This window comes from Amblyomma mixtum, chromosome 10, assembly GCF_055824585.1.
Source record: "Amblyomma mixtum isolate Tamu chromosome 10, ASM5582458v1, whole genome shotgun sequence".
NCBI classification, from domain to species: domain Eukaryota; kingdom Metazoa; phylum Arthropoda; class Arachnida; order Ixodida; family Ixodidae; genus Amblyomma; species Amblyomma mixtum.
In genome coordinates, this window is record NC_143021.1 from 50,358,186 (window position 1) to 50,377,748 (window position 19,563).

The following is a 19,563-nucleotide window of genomic DNA, read 5'->3' on the forward strand; positions in this document are numbered from 1 at the left end:
GAACAGTGACAGACTAGGAGTGGACAGTTTACGAACAACTTTTATTGTCCAAAAATCTGTCAGCTTTGGTCTTTCGCAGTTCAAAAATTGGCGCTGTGGCACGATTTCTTGGAGCTCCGGAAATCTTAGACAACAGATATATTCCCGTAATAAATGAAACCGCTACATTTCCTATCAAAACAAAATCCTTTCTGTGTACGTTATAAAAGTGGCCCTGCTTTCGCCCTGCGAGAAGCTGCAGTACTGAGACAGCGCTGCCTGGAAGCATGAACCAGGCACATCTACACTTACATCACTGCGTGCTGCATAGGGATCACATGCACCTCGGTTGCTGTCGCTACGATTCTTCGAAAACGATGTGCGACGCACGGTACACACATATCGCCATGCAGTAGTGCCTGTGCTAGGTCACTGCCCGAACTATATTTACCTTTAAGGCACTTAAGGCAGACAGCTGGGCTAGTTGGTGTTTACCCTGTCGTCCTGTCTGTTGATGTGGAAGTTTCCCTCTCACACCGGCCACTGTGGTTCTCTCGACGTGGAGTGTGGTTCTGTCGATGTGGAAGTTTACTTCTGGCACAGCCCTGACCTGACATGCAACCCTGTACCCTGTCGTCCTTGTTGTTTTTTAAGCGCTACTACTATGTCCTCTCAATCTATATTTACCTGCGGTGCAAAAGCGAGACTAGAGTCCATCCTAGCCGGTGTCAGGCTTCTCGCACGGATGTGGCACCCACTGGCAAGCTAGGTGACAGTGGATTGCTACGCGCCACATGCGCAGCGTCGCTAGGTCTAACGTGCTCTGCAATGGAGCCTCAGGAAAAAAGCTTGTCATACATTTAGGCTTCGTGCTGAAATGAGCACAGAACCGATTTCCATTATGCTTTTGCCAGCACACAAAAAATCCAAAAGCTTCCTCACACCATTTGCTGCAGTTCCTAGTCCTAGTCATTGGCAAAACTGTTGCAGACAGCCATGCTCCGTACTGCACCTTTGTGCACTCATGTCTGCACATTAATTCCAACTCCGCAGGGAAAGTCAGCTGCACTACTGAAAGTGTGAACTGTTTTCAGCAGCCGCTTGGTGAACCCTATCAAGATGCGGGCATAAGTGGACGCAGAAAAAAAAAAAATCAGGAAAATTTTGCGGAAGCAGAATCTTGCTCCGAAAATTGTTCATTATGGGGGGAAATAATTGCATTGCCTTGTAGAGCTTGCTGATGGCGTAGGCATGTGCGAATGTTCCATAATTTCAAATATTCGGCTGAATAGTTAAGTACTCGAAATTCAATTCAACCTAAACCACCCACCCGCCCGCTTATGCACCTATCCACCCATTGTGATGAACATAACATACTTCATGTGTGCACCGTGCGAGGGCAACAGCTAGGCCGGAAAAAACCCGTGTGTACACGATCAAACCCTAAGCAAGGCACACCCACATTCTGGGACTGCCTTGGGGAGTTCCATGTCAGCGAGTGGCATGTCAAGTCAGGGCTGCGCCAGAAGTAAACTTCCACATCGACAGAACCACACTCCACGTCGAGAGAACCACAGTGACTGGTGCGAGAGGGAAACTTCCACATCAACAGAACGACACTCACTGGGCCAAGAGTGAAACTTCCAAGTAAGCAGAACCAGACTGGTTGGTGAGGGAGGGGACAAAGGCACAAAGACAAACACACAAAGTGCAGAACTTCCAACTGACTATTTTGTGAAAAAAGGGCACTATTAAAGGCTATGAAGCTGACAGTCAAGGTACACAGGCAAAAACATTGAGCACAGGGCCAAGACAGTATCAACAGTGCCACAGTGTGATTAGGAGCAATGGAAAGCCAGGATGTGCCCATTTAAGAACTCTTTCTCTATCCTTGATAGAGATAACAAAGGCTGACACAGCTGTCACCACTTTTCGAGATAAAGTAAGCCTTGATAACATCTGTTTTTGTTTTTGCCTTAACAAGGATTTTTGTTTCCTCCAGATAAGGAAAACAATTTTTGCTGTCCCCGCTCTTACAGTGCAAAGCTTGTTATCTTTGCTATCTCTCTCAAGGAAAGAGATCCCTAATCACATTGTGGCACTGTTGATACTGTCTTGGCCCTGTGTACCTTGATTGTCAGGTTGATAGCCTTTAATAGTGCCCTCATCATCAACATCAGCCTGACTACAACCACTGCAGGGCAAAGGCCTCTCCCATGTCTTTCCAATTAACCCTGTCCTTTGTCAGTTGCCGCCACTGTATCCCCGCAAACTTCTTAATCTCATCCGCCCACCTAACTTTCTGCCGTCCCCTGCTACGTTTGCTTTCTCTTGGAATCTACTCCGTTACCCTTAAGGACCAGCGGTTATCTTGAATTCACATTACATGCCCTGCCCAAGCCCATTTCTTCCTCTTGATTTCAACTAAGATGTCATTAACTCGCGTTTGTTCTCTCACCCACTCCGCCCTCTTCCGATCTCTTAACGTTACACCTACCATTTTCCTTTGCATAGCTCGCTACGTTGCTCTTAACTTAAGCTGAACCCTCTTTGTTAGCCTCCACGTTTCTGCCCCATAGGTGAGTACCGGTAGGATACAGCTGTTGTATACTTTTCTCTTCAGGGATATTGGTAAGCTACCATTCATGACCCAAGAGAACCCTGCCATATGCGCTCCACCCCATTCTTATTCGTCTAGTTTTTTCCCTCTCATGATCCGGATCTGCGGTCACTACCTGCCCTAAGCAGACATATTCTCTTACTACTTCCAGCACCTCGCTACCAATTGTGAACTGCTGTTCCCTAGCTAGACTGTTGAAAATTAGTTTGGTTTTCTGCATGTTATTTTTAGCCGCACCGTTCTGCTCTGCCTGTCTAACTCATGGTCATGCTTTGCATTTCATGTCCTGAGTGACTTAGCAAGGCAATGTTATCAGCGAATCACAGATTACTCACGTATTCTCCATTAACTCTTATCCCCAACTGTTCCCATTTCAGGACACGGAATACCTCCTGTAAACAGTCGATGAATAGCATTGGCGAGATCGTGACTCCCTGCCTGACACCTTTCCTTATTGGAATTTTACTGCCGACTTTATGAAGTACTATGGTAGCTGTGCAATCGTTATAAATATCTTCCAATATTTTCACATAACACTCTTCCACACCCTGATTCCGCAATGCCTGCATGACTGCTGAGGTTTCTAGTGAGTCGAATGCTTTCTCGTAATCAATGAGCGCTATATATAGGGGTTGGTTATACTTCGCGCATTTCTCTATCACCTGATTGATTGCATGAATATGGTCTATTGTCGAGTATCCTTTACGAAAGCCTGCCTGGTCATTTGGTTGATTGAAGTCCAAGGTTGTCCTGACCCTATTAGCGATTACTTTAGTAAATACCTTGTAGGCAACGGACAATAAGCTGACCGGTGTGTAATTCTTCAAGTCCTTGACATCTCCTTTCTTATGAATTAAGATAATGTTAGCGTTCTTCCAAGCTTCTGCATGCACTGCTTTCATGCACTGGAGTTTCTTAATGAGCCCTTTCGCCTAATGAGGTAGCTCACTAGTATCCTGTCCAACCATTTTACTGCCTACCTCTACTATGCACTCAGTAATGATAGATATGAGGATATCGATTACTGTTTGAACATTAAGATCATCTTCCTCAGTTAGAGCAGCATATCTATTCTGCAGCAACATCCTGAATTCCTCTACTTTCCCTCTTACTGCTAACTAGCTTACTGCTAACTAGTTAATGGGCTTCCACTTGACCAATTTCTTCAGTTCCTTCTTCAGTCTAAGCTACTTCGGGACCTTATAATTCTAGGGTCGCTATAACGCGCCTTTCTGAGGACCTTTATATCCTGCACAATACCAGAGCGAGCGCATGGGATTTTTCCTTTTTCATTTTATTTATAAGAATACTGACAGCCTGAGTGCCAGCCTTTAAGCAGGAGTAGGCGTACATGACACACATAGCATCAAGAACATTTCATGCAGGGGATCATAAACATGTGGCTAGAGCCAAACCAGCTGACACTAGTGAGCCGTAAGTTAATAGTGAAGCAAAAATTATATTGCAAGACAAGAAAAAAAAAAACATGAAAAATACGTGACAAATCAGAATAAAGGCAATGCAACTTAACACCACGTCTGAACCAGATTAAAAAAAAAAAACAAGTAACAATACGGTGAGCACACTTCGATATTCAGGAGAGCACGCAAGAGAATAAAGATACATTTGCACATTGTGCAACATCAGCAGATAAGGCATTCCACTGGCAAGCCGTTCTTGGAAAGAATGATTCTTTAAAAAAATTAGTCTTGCAGGTATATTCTTTAACTTTTTTTAGGGTGATAGAAACGTGTTGCATATGGGTTAGCGGTATCAGTGTAAAGTGCTTTATTAATTCCTAACTGGTCATGATAAAGCAAGTAAAAAAGTATCATCCGTTCATGATTTGATGAATGAAGTCTATGTCATTTTTAGACTGACCATGGGGGCTGTTCCACATCCATTTCCTGTTTTCTTGTTTTTGGAAGGTCTTCATGATGCATAAATCAGTTCTCTCTGCGAACTCTACTAATACCGTATATACTCGTGTAAGGGCTGCACTTTTTTTTTTTCGTGGTTTCAAAGGGGTGTGGCTCTTAAAGGGGAACGGCATTTTTCCATAAAATTTTTCAGCCTACAGTGGAGCCCTGATTATGCATCCCTTTTTTTATGCTGCGACACGCACTTTTATGATGAATTAGTGCAGTCCTGGCGAATCAAATACATAATGCATTGAAAGTATGGACGATAGGTTTGGTTTGGTTTATTGGGGTTTCACGTCCCAAAGCGACTGAGGCTCTGAGGGACGCTGTAGTGGAGGGGCTCCGGAAATTTCAACCACCTGGGGTTCTTTACAGTGCACTGACATCGCACAGTACACAAGTTACTAGAATTTCGCCTCCATCAAAATTCGACTGCAGCTGCCGGGATTGAACCCGCGTCTTTCGGGTCAGCAGCCAAGCGTCATGACCACTCAGCCACCGCGGCAGGGCTATGGATAATAGGATGTGCGCCCGACGACCGGTACGAATTGACCACATAAAGTAAAATAGTTTGCTGCAATCAGTTGCAGACATCATGGGATTAAGTTAACGACAAGATCCTTCGAAGATCTAGAGCTCGACTCACCAATGGGTCGGAGTGGCGTGCCACACGTGCGACCCGCAGCCGTCAGCGTGCTGTGGCATTCGCCTGGCCTGCTTTTGGGTGCGTTTCACTGTCTTGCGGAAATCAGTTACACGTTCATTTTAATATGAAGTTATCATGTGACAGCTGGCAACAAGGTTAGACCTTTTATAGTAAACTGTGACTAGATTCACAGCACTTTCGGTGCAGCTTCGATGCGAAGCACGCTCGGTGTAACAATACCGGGAAATGGCGTGCTACTGTGGCGCCCAAGCCTGGTGGGTGATGCGAATCAACACTCCACTTACATGGGTGCAACCGGATTCCGGTTTTTTCCCGCAGCATAACATTTGTCTTTTCTGGTGTGAACGCTGAGCGCACGAGTTAGCAGCGCTGCAGCACCGCATGTTCATGATTCCACATGGAGTCCGGCACGTGCGTGGCAGTACCGAGCGTCGCAGGCAGTTCGTCTGTCAGCTCCCAACGTATGGGAAAAATTATGCACACATGAATCAATCCTTTTCACTTACCTTTTTTTTCCCACCCCGAAATACAAGCTGCCAAGTTGGGAGTGCGGCCCTTACACAAGTACGTATGGTAACTCCCCGGTGGTATTCCAGCAGCCTATGCCATAGTCTCCTACTGCATAGTCTCTGACCTGCTTCCTGCCTAACTTGGCATTGAAGTCACCCATTAATACAGTGTACTGCGATTTTACTTTGTTGATTGCCGATTCCACATCCTCACAGAAGCTCTCAACTATCTGGCCATCATGGATGCATGTAGGCGCATAGGCCTGCACCACCTTCAACTTGTACAGTAAAACCCCGTTAATACGTAGTTGGCGGGAACGCGGGAATAGTACGCACTATCCGGTAGTACACCTTAACCAACTAATAAAAATTTGCCATTATTCACGCCCCAAAAGAGAAGAAATTCAGGCACAGTAAATATCCAACAAATACACGTACGTACGTGCACTTTATTCTTGTGCCGCCGACCAGAAATCGGTCTTCAGTTGCCGCCGTGGCGGCCGTGCGGCGACAACAGCAGTCTGAAAATTGGAGAGACTGGGGGCAAGCTTTTCCATGAGGCCCCTCTTCTCGGCGAACGCCCTCATTACCGCCAATGCTTGCGAAGCTTCCGCTACAGTGGGGCTAAAATCTTCGGTTGGCAATTCGTCGCCGCTGTCCTCATTCTCAGCGTCTTCCTCAACGCCTTGGGGTGGTGCAACTGCGGCGACAATCTCGCTGTCCGACCAGCCTGGAGTGGTTGCAACGTCGCTGTCGACCTCACAGAACATTTCGAAGTTCACAGCCTCCGCACCACCCTGTCGTTCCAACACCTCCGTTAGTAGGGTGTCGCAGTCATCGGCGGGATCGCAGACTTCGGAATCGCTTGCGCTTACTATGAATTTTGCGCGCGCGAAGCAGTTCTGTATTGTTACAGGATCAACCTGCTGCCACGAGAACGCTAGGAGGTGCACCGCACCTAGCAGATCAATTAAGTACGTCTTCCCGCTTTCCATCGCCAGGAGCATTCTGCGTAGGAGGTTCTTCCTGTAGTGGTGCTTGGCCGAACGAATGATGCCTTGGTCGAGAGGCTGCGCAAGTGCCGTGGTGTTGGGTGGCAAGAAGAAGAGCTTGATTGCGCACAAGTTTGTTAACTCCGAATGGCAGGACGCGTTGTCAAGCACGAGCAGGATTTTTCTTTTTTCTGCCATGAAACGCCGATCCAAAAGCCGGATGTACTCTTCAAAAAGCTTGGCAGTCATCCAGGCTTTCTGGTTGCTCCTGTAAATAACGCCCGAGGGCAATCGACCGCCTTTAAAGCACCTTGGATTGGCGTATCTTCCAATGACGAGGAGTGGCAGCTTCTGGCTCCCGGTCATGTTGACCGCAAAAGCAACTGATACTCTTTCTTTTGAAAGCTTGCCACCGGTGCAGTGTTCCCCCTTGAACGCCAGCGTCCTGTTGGGCAGAAGTCGGTAAAAAAGCGCCGACTCGTCCAAGTTGAAAACGTCTTCTGCGGCGTAGCTGGTCAGCTCTTGTTGAAGTAACCCATTCTGCCATTCTTCGGCACCCTCTTTGTCCGCGTGTGCTGCCTCTCCGCACACCACCCTCGAACTTATGCTGTAGCGTGCTTTAAAACGGGCCAACCAACCGTTACTGCACGAAAAGTCTTTGCAGTTGAGCTGGGCCGCAAACACTTCCGCTTTTTCGGCGAGGAGAGGTCCGGTGACAGGCAGGTTTTCTGACCTTGCTTTTTTCAACCACAGCACTAAAGCTTCTTCCACTTCCGGAAAAGCTGATCCCCTCAAGCGGCACCTCTTCATATTCAATAGGGCCCCGCTTTTCAACTTCTCCCGAGCATTCCAAATGCCGCAGACCGTTGTTAACGGCAAGTCCCACGCATGCGCTTGTGCACTTTTCGTAGTTCCATTTTCAATTGAACGAATAATGTCCAACTTCTCCTTAACTGTTAGCACGCGATACTTCGGTCGCGTAGGCTTCGGCATGGTGCCCACCGTTCGCGTGCACACGGAACAAAGACGCGCTTCGCCTAACTGCAACACATCCACAACACGTCACGCGCGCAGCGAGGTTTCCTCGAGGTGTAGCGAGATCACATGACATGGGTAGAGTGGGGGGGTGACGGTGATGGTTACTGCGATAGGGCTGGCGACGATGCATTCGCGCGCAAGAACGCAGAAGCGGCCAATGCTTCTCGGGCTCCCCACTGACATGGACATCGCCGCGCTCGTCGGGACATGGCCGAAATGGCCGCAGTGTTGAATCGCCAGCGGTTTGCACGTTGACAATGCTCTTTGGAAAGGCGGAAAACGTTTTGCGTAATAGCATGGCACCAGCCAAACCACGACGGCAAGTACGCATTAAGCGGTAGGCAGTTCATGGGCTACTATGTTTTAAGCGGTCAGCCAATACATTGGTTTCAATGGTGGCTACGCCGGGGAATTCACACAACTACATTTTAACCGCAACTACTTGGTAAGCGGGTACGTATTAATGAGGTTTTACTGTACCTTATTAATCCTAATTATAATAGCTGCCACCCTCTCGTTAATACTATAAAACTCCTCGATGTTGCCAGCTATATCCTGATTGACGAGGAATCACACGCCTAGTTGTCGTCTTTCTGCTAATCCACGATAGTAGAGTAGTGTATTTACTGGCATAATGATCGCACTCGCGTAATGATCGCACCCCCGAATTTTGTTTTTTTATTCCCTGCGTAATGATCGCACTCCGAACTTGCTGCTGCAATTTGTCGACGATGTCGAGTCTAGCCGATGATGATCGTACTTGCTTATCTGTCTGACAGATGGCACGTGCAGATGACCATCTTGCTCTGTCAGCATTGCAGCGGCAGCCGCCTGTTGGCTGACCTGCGGTCACACGGACAGTCTAAATGCGGTTATGCTTAATCGCGGATACCAAACTTATCTGCGGTAATCTCGAATCACGGTTCACCGTTGTCGCAAGGCTTGCCACCGTTCTGGGTTGCGGTGCAACGAAGTGACGTGGTGATCCGGCTAAACTTTATTGTTCTCGTTAATAATAAGCTCCGGGAAACGGGAACGTCAAAAATGAACACTCTTTGAGGATTGCTGGCCTGTACCGAGTTGCTGGTAGGAGTAATAACTACAATACAAGCTAGTTTTACGTTCGCAGCCGCATAGCAGCTGCAGCCATTGCAGCGCTTGCACACCAGCTCCGCTGCTAAGGCATCGCTGAAATCAATCGTATATATTTCTTTTAATTAGGTTGTCAGTAAGGCAGCACTATAAGCAGAACATTCATTATAGCGTTGGTCAGTTCAAAAGCGCCGTCCACTGTGGCTTCGATACGAAACAAGTTAGGCCTAGTGACGACTAGGGAGTACAGAGCGCCATCGTCCGCCGCGCTCGCGGGTGGCACCATTGCGGTAAGCGCACGAAATCCAGTGCTCCGAGTGTTGCGAACGTGTCACCTAAGTACCTAAGTACATCAACGATGCGGCAGGGACCGGACATTTTTCAGCGTAACGGCGGTAAAATGCGTAGCTTGAGTGCCACGGGACGTTGCTGCAGTATGCTGTAGCCGCGCTATCGGACGAGACCGAAGACCACATAAAAGCGCCGTCATGCAGCACTATACACACTGCCTATTTTGATGCGTTGTTGCTCTTGGAACATGATTTAGTGCGAAGAAAGTACGTTCTTGAAGTGGGCCAGCTCTTGCACTTTTCGCACTCTATCTTCTCGGTTAAAGCCGTAAGCCGACATCGCCGAGATCGGTTCGCGATAACCGCGGTTAGCGGTGTAACCGCAGGTAGCGCGCCTGTGTGATAAGGGTTGTCAGCCTGGGACTTGTTTGCGTTTTCGGTGGTCAAAATTATTATTTTTTTTTAATTTACCCCGCCTAATGATCGCACCCCTAAATTTGCTTCAATCTTTTGAAAAAAAAAGTGCGATCATTATGCAAGTAAATATGGTAAACATTTACGCTCTCCGCTATGATCACGTGGAGAGACCGAAACCATGAAATTGCATCTTCATAAGCTGTGCAAAATGCTCAAGATCAAAATCAGTGCTTTTTCTCCTTGTTGAGAAGTTGTGTAAGTAATTTATATGGTCCCAAAATTTGACTGCAAGGCGCAGCATACATGTTGATACTACACCCAGAGCAGCCCGGCAGTGAACGATATACCTGGCCGCAGCATGTCCTCGGTGAGTGGCTGCCGGTTGAAGGGGTCGGTGCTGGAGTTGAGCAGGTGGCGCACAATAGTCGCCTTGTCCACCACGTGGCCGCTGGGCAGCACCACAGGCTCCTCCATGAGCGTGTCCATGAGGGGATCCCGGAACTCATCCGGCGCATCCGCGTAGTCCACTTGTCGGCGTGCCTGCTCAGCCGCTGCCGCCACACGCGCCGCCAGCCGCTCAAACTGTTCCAGCCGCGGCTGCGGCTTGACGCACGCGCGACGCATTCGCGCCGCTGCATCGGTGAACAGCTGGGCCCGGTAGGAGCGCTCGTCGCGCGCCACAGCCGCCAGGAACTGAGGGTAGTCCAGGTGGAGGTAGACATCCGTCAGCTGGTCCAGCAGCCGCCGGGGCTCCCAGCCGTACTTCTCGGGCTGGGCCACCTTGAGGTCCTTGCAGCGGGGCCCACACAGCTGGCCCAGGTTCGAGTTGAGCATGGCGGCCAGCCGGTCGACCAGCTCGGGCCGCAGGAAGGGCTCCGGCACGTGGGCCGTCAGGTAGTGGAGCGTGTCGACCGTCTCCCGGGCGAGCGTCAGGTAGGAGCGGCACTGGCGCTCGTCCAGGGCCAGCTGCCGGCGGCGGCCCTGCTGCTCGGCCGCCGGCAGGCTGCCCCACTCGGTGGTGGCCGCCTGGTGGAGCCGCTTGAGGCTCTCCAGGGACTCGTCCAGCAGGAAGGTGGTGTCGTTCATGAGCATGTTGACAAAGCGCACAAACTGGCGGCCCGCCTGGGACGCCTCCTCCAGGATGGCATCCCGGTGCCGGGGCCGCTCCCACAGGGCCTTGAGCAGCACACTGCAGGGGGTCGTCCCTCTTATGTCTACGGGACCACTTTCTTATGCCGCAACCCGACCAATCCTCCAAATAAAATGCATCTTGAATAAACAGCGCAAACGACAACAAGCACAAGAGACAAGGAAACGGACGACACAGCGCTGAACTGAGGGTTTATTGCTGATCATACAAGTATAAACTATAGTCATTGCCAAAAACCGGAAAAAAACTACAAGGAAAATTATCGAGGCCTACAACATATGGAAGCAGGGAAATGCATACATCAGCATTCCTTCGCTAACACTACTGCAAAAAGAGCTGTCACTCCGGGGGCTGATAACCTCTGCTGATTTCTAGCGTGCTCCTGTTGCTGTTCTTTCCACACTACCAGCATGTATTTATTTATACAGTCGAACCTCGATGTAACGAACCTCAATGTAACGAAATTCGCGATGTAACGCATTTTTTTCATTTCCCAATCACTTCCCCATTGAAAACCATGTATTTTTTTTCGCGATTTAACGAAGTAATTTTGCTCCGCACTTTCGATGTAACGAAGTCCTTGCGCATCGCATGCATGTGCCAGGAGCTACCTTGACAATCGAATGAGAGCTAAAAGTTTAGCCGAGACGAAACGCAGTTTGTATTTGCCCTTTTACGCGCCAATTTTGCCGGCAGTGTGCGAGAACGTACCGCCGCGCCATCTGTCGTGTGCATACAAAGCCCGCGGCATGGAAGTTTCAAGACGCGCCGCGCCATGACCCAACTGGCGAGCTGTAGACTCTGAACGTGAAAGCGTAAACCGGAATTTTCTTGCAGCGTCCGTTCGTTGTTTTTTTTTTTGTGTGCGATGTCCTCGTAGACAACAACAAAAAAAAGTCATCAGTGTTGACAAACTCGTGGAGCTAGTGTGGTCGTACCTTTAAAACGGGTGAGCGGCGAAAAAAAAAAAAAACGTGCCCTGGCAGAGGAGGCGAGTGGCGAAGGGGGTAGAGGGGAGGCGTGGCGTGGGAGGTGCGCGCGGTGCATTCTGGGTGGGCGGCTTCGGCGCGCTCTCGGCGCGGCCCGCGCGAATGCAGCCGGCTGCATGGCTTCGGCGCGCTCTCGGCGCGGCCTGCGCGAAATGCAGCCGGCTGCATTCCGCGCCGGGCGCCGTCAGAGCGCGCCGGTAGCCGCCGAACACGCTGGCGATCGGGCGCCGCTGTTTCGCGGACGTGACGTCGCCGTGCCGCGCGCGCACGCGCTACGTCGGAGTATAACCGCGCCGCGAGCACAATCCCACCGCGCCGGCGTGAGCGATGCGAACATTTTTCTTTATTTTTCTCTGATGCGTCCCCGGCTGCAAATGTTCAATGCTGATGATGATGATACCAGTAGCGACATCTTGTGGCGGCTTTCAGTACTAGGCGCTGCGCTCGTTCTTTTGCTATGCGCACACGGAGAAAAATGATGCCGTCGCGGTGTTTGCTATCACTCATTATGCTCCTGATGTAGAAAAAAACATCCGGTGCCCTTGTTAGCGATACTATTACTCGATTTTCTTGTGTATTTCCTCAATAAGTGATTTACAAGTTCCCATCAACAAGCAGTGCTCCTGAACCAGTTATACTTTATTTTGACAGCTGAAACATGGGAACCTCGACGTAACGAAATTCGCGATGTAACGAAATTTTCGGCTGCAAGTAGGACTTCGTTATATCGAGGTTCAACTGTACCTGTATGATCAGCAATAAACCCTCAGTTGTTAGTCAGCGCAGTGTTGTCCGCTTCCTTGTCTCTTGTGCTTGTCGTCGTTTGCGCTGTTTATTCAAGATGCTTAACCAACTAGCCCACCAAAACGTGTTAACGAAATACAATGCATTGAAAGTATGAATGATACGAAGTGCGCCCGACGTGAATTAACTGCATAAAGTAAAACAGTCTGCTTGATCAAGTGGCAGACGCCGTGTGATTAGCACCAAGATCCTCCCAAGACCTAGTGCTCGACTGACTGATGGTTCAGAGCAGCACACCACACCCAGAAAGGTGCAGTGCACAACAATACAAAGTTGGCAGGCAAAAGATAAACTGTGGTTGGGCTTCTGCCTCTCATTCTTGCCCTTTGCAGAAGATTTGGTTTATTGGGGTTCATCATCGCAAAGTGACTCGGGCTATGAGGGACGCCGTAGTGGAGGGCTCCGGAAATTTCGACCACCTGGGGTTCTTTAATGTGCACTGACATCGCACAGTACACAGGCCTCTAGAATTTCGCCTCCATTGAAATTCAGCCGCCGCAGCTGGGATTGAGCCCACGTCTTTCGGGTCAGCAGCCGAGCGCCGTAACCACTGAGCCACCGCGGCGGGGGTCCTTTGCAGAAGAGCTGAGCTGGTTGCGCAGAAAAGGCTTGTAAATTCAAACTGGCCCCTGTATATTTCATAGGGAATAACTCCTGGTAATCAATCAGGCATGGGCATTATCTTCGATACTATCTCTGGATATATTTTGTTTACTAGGTAAACAAAATGTATCAAGAGATAGTATGTATCAAGAGAATGTATCAATGTGTCAAAAGAAAGGCCCCCCCCCCCCCCCCCCCCCCGCGTGCTTCGCTTTCCTGCAATGCACCCCAACTGTGGTTAGCTCCCCCGCAACACACTCTTCTCAGTTGTGTTACTCTAACTAACAGGGGAGGGCGCTTGCGTCGCAGCGACACCAGCGCCACGGATGGCGTTTTGCTGCGCGCACGCGGGGGAGAGCCGCTCCTCTTCTGCTCTGGACCAGGGAAGCGCATGGACGTTCCCGCGCAAGGCTGTGCTCTTCGCTGGCGGCCGACCTCGTGTGGAAACATGTTCTCCTGCATCTCGTCCCGTCCGGCCTCGCAGCTTCCCTCTTGCCCTAGTGTGGGCGAACGTTCGCTCGTAATTGTGCTGGTGAGTCGGACGTCCTCGATTCCTCAGCACGATTTGTTGCAAGCCGGCGTCATTGTTGTTGTAGCAATAAATACCTTCTTTGTGTCAGCCAGAGTATCGTTCCTTTGTTCCCGCAGAGCAAGGCCTGCCGTGGTTGGCGAGCGCTTGGGTGACACAGTGTGGATTAAGAGTGAGGCTTTTTCTTTTCTGCCCAGAGCAGGAGGTTGCGAGTTAGGGGGGGTGGTCACATTTGGAGTCAACTTCAATCAGCAATATATGGTTCTCGGAAAAATTTGTTCCATCCACCACCAGAGGGGGCTGACCTGATGTGGTAGCGGATGGTGAACTTGTCGTAGAACTCGGAGGCCGCGCCCGTGGACTCGACGTCGGTGTAGAAGCGCATGAGGGCGGGCCCCAGCCGCTGGGTGCAGGGCAGGGCCAGCAGGCGAGTGGCCAGGGAAGAGGAGGAGCCACTGCTGCTGCCCTGCCCCCCTCCAGCAGCCACGGTGGCACAGAAGAGCACCTCCACCAGCTTGGCGCTCAGGTAGGGCTTGCCCAGTCGCTCGGCCCCACACAGCAGCCACGCCAGGAGCTCCACCAGGGGGGCCTCGGCTGCCTCCACCGCCTGGGGCTGGTACCTGGGGGGGGCCACCCAGGTCTCAAGACTTTTGGCCAAGCTGGTTGCTCACAGGGGAGCGGAAATATTGTGCACTCCACAAACAGGGACAAGAAGGGGGACAGGCACTGCTGTGTGTGTGTCTTGTCCACTGACAAGGGAGGTATCAGAAGCCTATCACATCTACAAAGACCAGCCTACATGTGTTAGTGACCCCTCTGTTGTCCTGCATGAACAGGAATTTTCGTATAGTGAGAGCTCGTTAATTCAACCCCCGTTGATTCAAATCGGATAATTCAACACGCATGCGAGGTCCCTACAATTATACACAGGAGTCTATGGGTAGAAATTCTCGTTAATTCAAACAAATTTTGCCGTGCGTCGGTTAATTTGATTAAGTAGAACGTGTTGTCGGGCTAGTTGGTTGAATACTTCAGACATGGCAGTTGCGCGAAACACACACACACAAGACAGGTTACGGGACGAGCGCAAACTTACAACTGATTTTATTCAAAATACAAGGCACATATTTAAAGGAAGAAAAATAGAATGCACTTTGAGCATGCGCATCGAGATTATACATGATGTAGCAATCAGAAGCATACCAAGGTCTGAACTTACATCGTCTTATCCAGAAAGGCTACCTCACTATTGTACAGTGCAACCGAAGAATCACTGATACATGCTTGTCCTCTTTTCTTTATGAAATACGCTTCCATCACTTCCCGTGCAACTGAATCTCGACTTTTGCCCAGAACTCTGATCTCATTAAGCCGTGGCCGACAGTGACTGCAGGACAGGCAATGCTTTGCCAATTTAATTTGACTTAATTTGGTTAATTTGGTTAATTGGTTAATTTGGTTAATTTGACTTCACCCCGCAGCCCGCTAAGTCAGTGCACTGAGAGCAAAAAGAAAAAAAACACTGCCACGAGCGGTGCTGCTGTACGGCTGATAGGCCATCCGTATGGTCATCGTCATCAGCAGCATGAGAGAGGGCAAGGGAAGCTAGGTTAGCAGCAGCCAAAGCGGCCGTCGTCTTTCTTTGTGTTTTGTTGTGTCGCAGCAGTCGTGTTGGTGTCGTCCGCTTAATCCTATCCACAGCAAGTCTCGTTTTGGCGTGTGTCGTCGTTTCCACATGTTCTTGCTCCTATGATCGCAGTTATTTAACCGTAAGGCAACGCCTTTTTTGGTAATTGCGCACTTTGCCAGTGTGTTTACTCTGCTGCTTTCAAGTGGGTAGCACGCAGTGCCTGCGCGCCTTGTCTTTGTGTCCTGTCACCTGACCGAGGATGAAATAATTAAAGTGACAGGCACTGACAACGACGATTCGTCGGAAGGTGACGATTGTGAGCAGTTGTGCCAAATGCCGAAGTGCACGGTGAAAGAAGCCGCAGAAGCCTTGTGCGTGCGGGAGGACTTTTGTGAACAAATCCTTGACGGTGCGTGTGCCACGGAGCACCTGGCAGCTGTTAGACCTAGCTATCGTAGTCGCTCAAATTTGCACGAAAAAGCAGACGACGATAACAGATTTCTTTGCCAAATAAAGGTATGTCCTGTTGCGGCAAACATTGTTTTTTGTTGCTCATTTATTTCGACATTCAGATAATTCGACAATTTTTCGTGGTCCCATCAGTGTCGAATTAACAAGCTTTTACTGTATCTGGACGCGCCTGCGTGATTGTATAAGTTCTGATGTTTTTGTTTTTCCCGTTAGCATATATTTTTCGGCGTTTGCAAATAAACGCTTAGTTGCGAGTCAGTGCTTATGGTGTTCTCTTCTTTGTCCCTGTCCTGTGTGTGCTGGAAATTTTCCAACACCAATACATACGCTGCCTGTCAACACTCGCAACAGCAGTGGCTGATCAGAAGGGCAGCTGGTTTGACACTCAGCGGGGCTCCTGAGTTTACCAAGCCCTGCCCGCAAACGCCAGTCGGCATTCTGCAGCATCACTGGGGCCACACTTTGCTGCAACGCACATGCGTTATCCAAATGGGCCCCTTGGGTGCGAGACACTGAGGGTGGCTGCAAAGCAAACAGCTTATTCCCCACGAAACACACGCGAGTGGAAGTGCCTCAACCAGCTGTCCACAAAGCCAGGCCAAGCGCACTTATTTCTCACTTCCTCCCAGCATCCCCCATGCAATGCGAGGGGGGCAGTTTGAGAGCTCACTGAAATGAAAAAATAAAGATATTACCCCTATAGCGCAATTCCAGCCTGTTCAAGCCAAGGGCTTGTGAAAAACGGGGACTGCCCACAAAAATAAGGATGCAACGGATACGTCCACCGTATAAAAGTATGTCAGGGCCGCACTTTTCCGAGCGGCCCATGTGCAAAAAATAATTTGCACATCGCAACAAGGCATCGTTAGGGAATGAGCGGCTTTTATCCAATGCTTAATCCTCACCACTTTGCTGAATCAAATCTTCTGCATGCTTGCCGTGCTTGAGCAAACTCCATGACTTTCAAGTTAAAGCCAGCCATACAGGATTAAGGTGTTTTGCGACAGCGCTAAAATTCCAACGCTCAAAAGCATTCCAGGGGAGGGCTGGTTGATGCATGTTGATGGAAACCGATTAAACAGAGAGGACACTGACAACCAAATTATTTACTGCAGACAGGGAAGCCAGCATGGCAAGTGAAACACAAAGCCTCAAACATGATGGGAAAGCCCACAATTGGGTATATTATCAATTGGTGCCACAGACTAAGATCGGCAAGCTGGCTAACACGTGTCACCGTAGTTGCGTATGTTGTATGGGTCTGGTTTTTATATTTAGCGATGATGATGGTCTTAAAGAAATGCTTCATTGTCCTTGCTGTCCATACAATGTATGACCACGCTAACTTTGCATGACTGGTTTTCTATATCTTTCACATGCTTGTGTAGACAGTCATTGATACAGCGGCCTGTCTCACTGGTATAGTACCGGCCACATGACAAAGGTATCTTGTAAGCAACACCACAGCAGCAGTTAACTTTTTCCGGTGCTTTTTTTCTCCTCCCTTTTTCTTGGTTGACTTGCTTGCACATCCCGCTTAATTCATTCCTGCCGAAGAAAAGCAATCTCAAGCCAGCTGTGCGCACAGCCTTCTTCCGATTGAGCGAAATCTTGCGTACACACGGGATACAAGCGGTCTTTCTCTTTGCTGACTGATCAGCGTTGGTGCAAACATTCTTCTAAATTTTCTGTTCTGCGATCAATGACTCTGCTTCATTAGATAGAAACTTCAAAGAGTATTCTGTGGCAGTTAACCTTTAAACTAGTGCGTGACAGCTCACCTGGGTTTGATGCACGCAAGACCTGTGCAATGCGGCTTTCATGCACACTTTGACACACTTCTTCACTACCTTTGAGTGAGCCGACTGAAATGGCACAAGGCTCTGCCGGGAGCGTGGTGAATAAACCCAGCACATATGCTGCTATTATGCGAGCAAGTACGGTAACTTGGACAAGGACTGAAGGAAGACATAGCAGCACCCGTCTATATGTCTTCCTTTAGCGCTGTTACTCAGGAAAATGTTGCACCAACTTGGCCAAGCATCCACTTTAACATGAGGCTATGCATCAGAAAGAAAACTTGTTGTTATTCCTTAATTTGATTGGCTGTCCTATAATCTAAAAAAAAATAATAATAAATAGCGCAATTTTTGGGACATAGAGTGGCTTTTTTTAGCCCCTAAAAAGTTCAGTCCTCTGTGCATGAAAAATTTGACAGAACCGAAAAAGGCAGTTGGCTGTACAAAGAAGCATAAGAATAAATTTGTTAATTGCACTGAAAATGTCGCATATCAGACACCTCTTTTCTGAGGCAAGAAATGTGTAGGTACAAAGAGGCCTGAATGATAGGAGCATGGGTGTGATGTAAAGGACATGGACAGCAAGGGTTTGTCATCCCACTGCCATTTTTGTCATTGCATACCGCTCCTGAAAAAAATGTGTGGTTTTAAAAGTGCACACAAACAGCTTAACATGTGAAATCATTGAAGCTGAATGGATTTCCCTATGTGAGTAACCCTTCCAACCCTTAACCCTTTGGCTGCTGCCAAGGGAGCTCTGGCTGATGCACTTTGCTAACGCATGGCTTGATGGTGGATGTGTGATAAGCCGGTATATAAAACCATCCTTCCTTTGTGGAATAAACCATTGTTGCAGACTAGCGCTGTCTGTCTTTCTTGGTCTCTTCTGCACTACGCTTTTACCCTCATGGGCTTGCTCTACACACACAACTTCTTCTGCGGGTGGAGGCAAGGGTCTCCTTGGCCAGAACTGGGAGTGGCAGGCAACCCCTCCCATGAGCATGCAGGAGGAAGGCACACCCACTGGATGACGAAGAGCAGGAAGTCCGCCATGTCCTCGATGTACCACTCCGGGTAGGCAGCAAACAGCCGGGGCAGCCCCTCCTCTGCTGGGGCCCTGGAAAAACAGGGGGGGGGGGGGGGGGGGGGGGGAGAAGGAAGCCACATGCATTTGTGCCCCTTTGTCACCTCACTGCAAAAGTGGGGTCTTCACAAGCGAGTCCCACAGAAACGGCATCACGGCAGCAGCACAGGGTCGCCTGACACCACACACGCTTCCCATTTCCTTCATGAATAAACAGCGCGAATGACGACAGGCACAGGGGACAAGGAAACGGACGACACAGCACTGACTAACAACTGAGGGTTCATTGCTCATCATACTAGTATGAGTACATACGTGTGGGTAGTGTGGAAAGATATACAGAGTGCAAAAAGAACCATAAATGGGACAACAGCAACAGGAGCGCGCTGGAAATCAGCAGAGATTATCAGCCCCCCGGGGTGGCAGCTCTTTTTGCAGCAGTGCTGATGCATGCATTTCCCTGCTTCAGTATATTGTAGGCCTCGATAATTTCCCCTTGCAGTTTTTTCCTAGTTTTTGGATGTGACCCGTGTTGTGTGCGCGCGAAACCAAGCACGCGTGTTATCGCGTACTGTCTGCGCATGCTCACTGCCCGGCTATCTCTTATCGGGTAGCCCGTGCTTGCTTTAAAAGACCGCTCGCACGGGCCCACCGCGCTCAGTATGTAACCTGTTGACTTCCTGCCAAGTAGCAGGAATAAACGTTCCTTCGATGCTACGTCTACGCCGCCCAGTTCTTGGATGCCAGACATGACATATTGGCGACGAGGATGGGATGACCGCCATACGGAATTCGCAGTGTGAAGAACCTGGCCTCTGTGTAAAAGCTTCCTGCCACGAAGATTTCCCTGCGGTGAAATTCCTGAAACTGGCATCACAGCAGCCGAAACTTCCAAGTGAGTCATGAATCACATCGGCCACATTGAACCTTTCGACGAGACAACGAGTGACTGGCGCTCGTACGAGGAAAGGTTGGAAG

At 49.4% G+C, this 19,563-nt stretch overlaps 1 protein-coding gene across 1 annotated transcript in view; it reads right to left on the reverse strand.

Annotated features, from left to right (window-relative positions):
- Positions 1 to 19,563, reverse strand: part of LOC149325765 (ubiquitin conjugation factor E4 B-like) — a 125,686-nt gene that overhangs the window by 1,395 nt on the left and 104,728 nt on the right. Inside the window, exons 14-16 of the mRNA XM_089562481.1 lie at positions 18,526 to 18,618; positions 13,907 to 14,221; positions 9,874 to 10,715 (exon numbers count right to left, since the gene is read on the reverse strand). Coding sequence (XP_089418607.1) covers positions 9,874 to 10,715; positions 13,907 to 14,221; positions 18,526 to 18,618 — 1,250 coding nt within the window. The remainder of the gene's footprint in view (positions 1 to 9,873; positions 10,716 to 13,906; positions 14,222 to 18,525; positions 18,619 to 19,563) is intronic.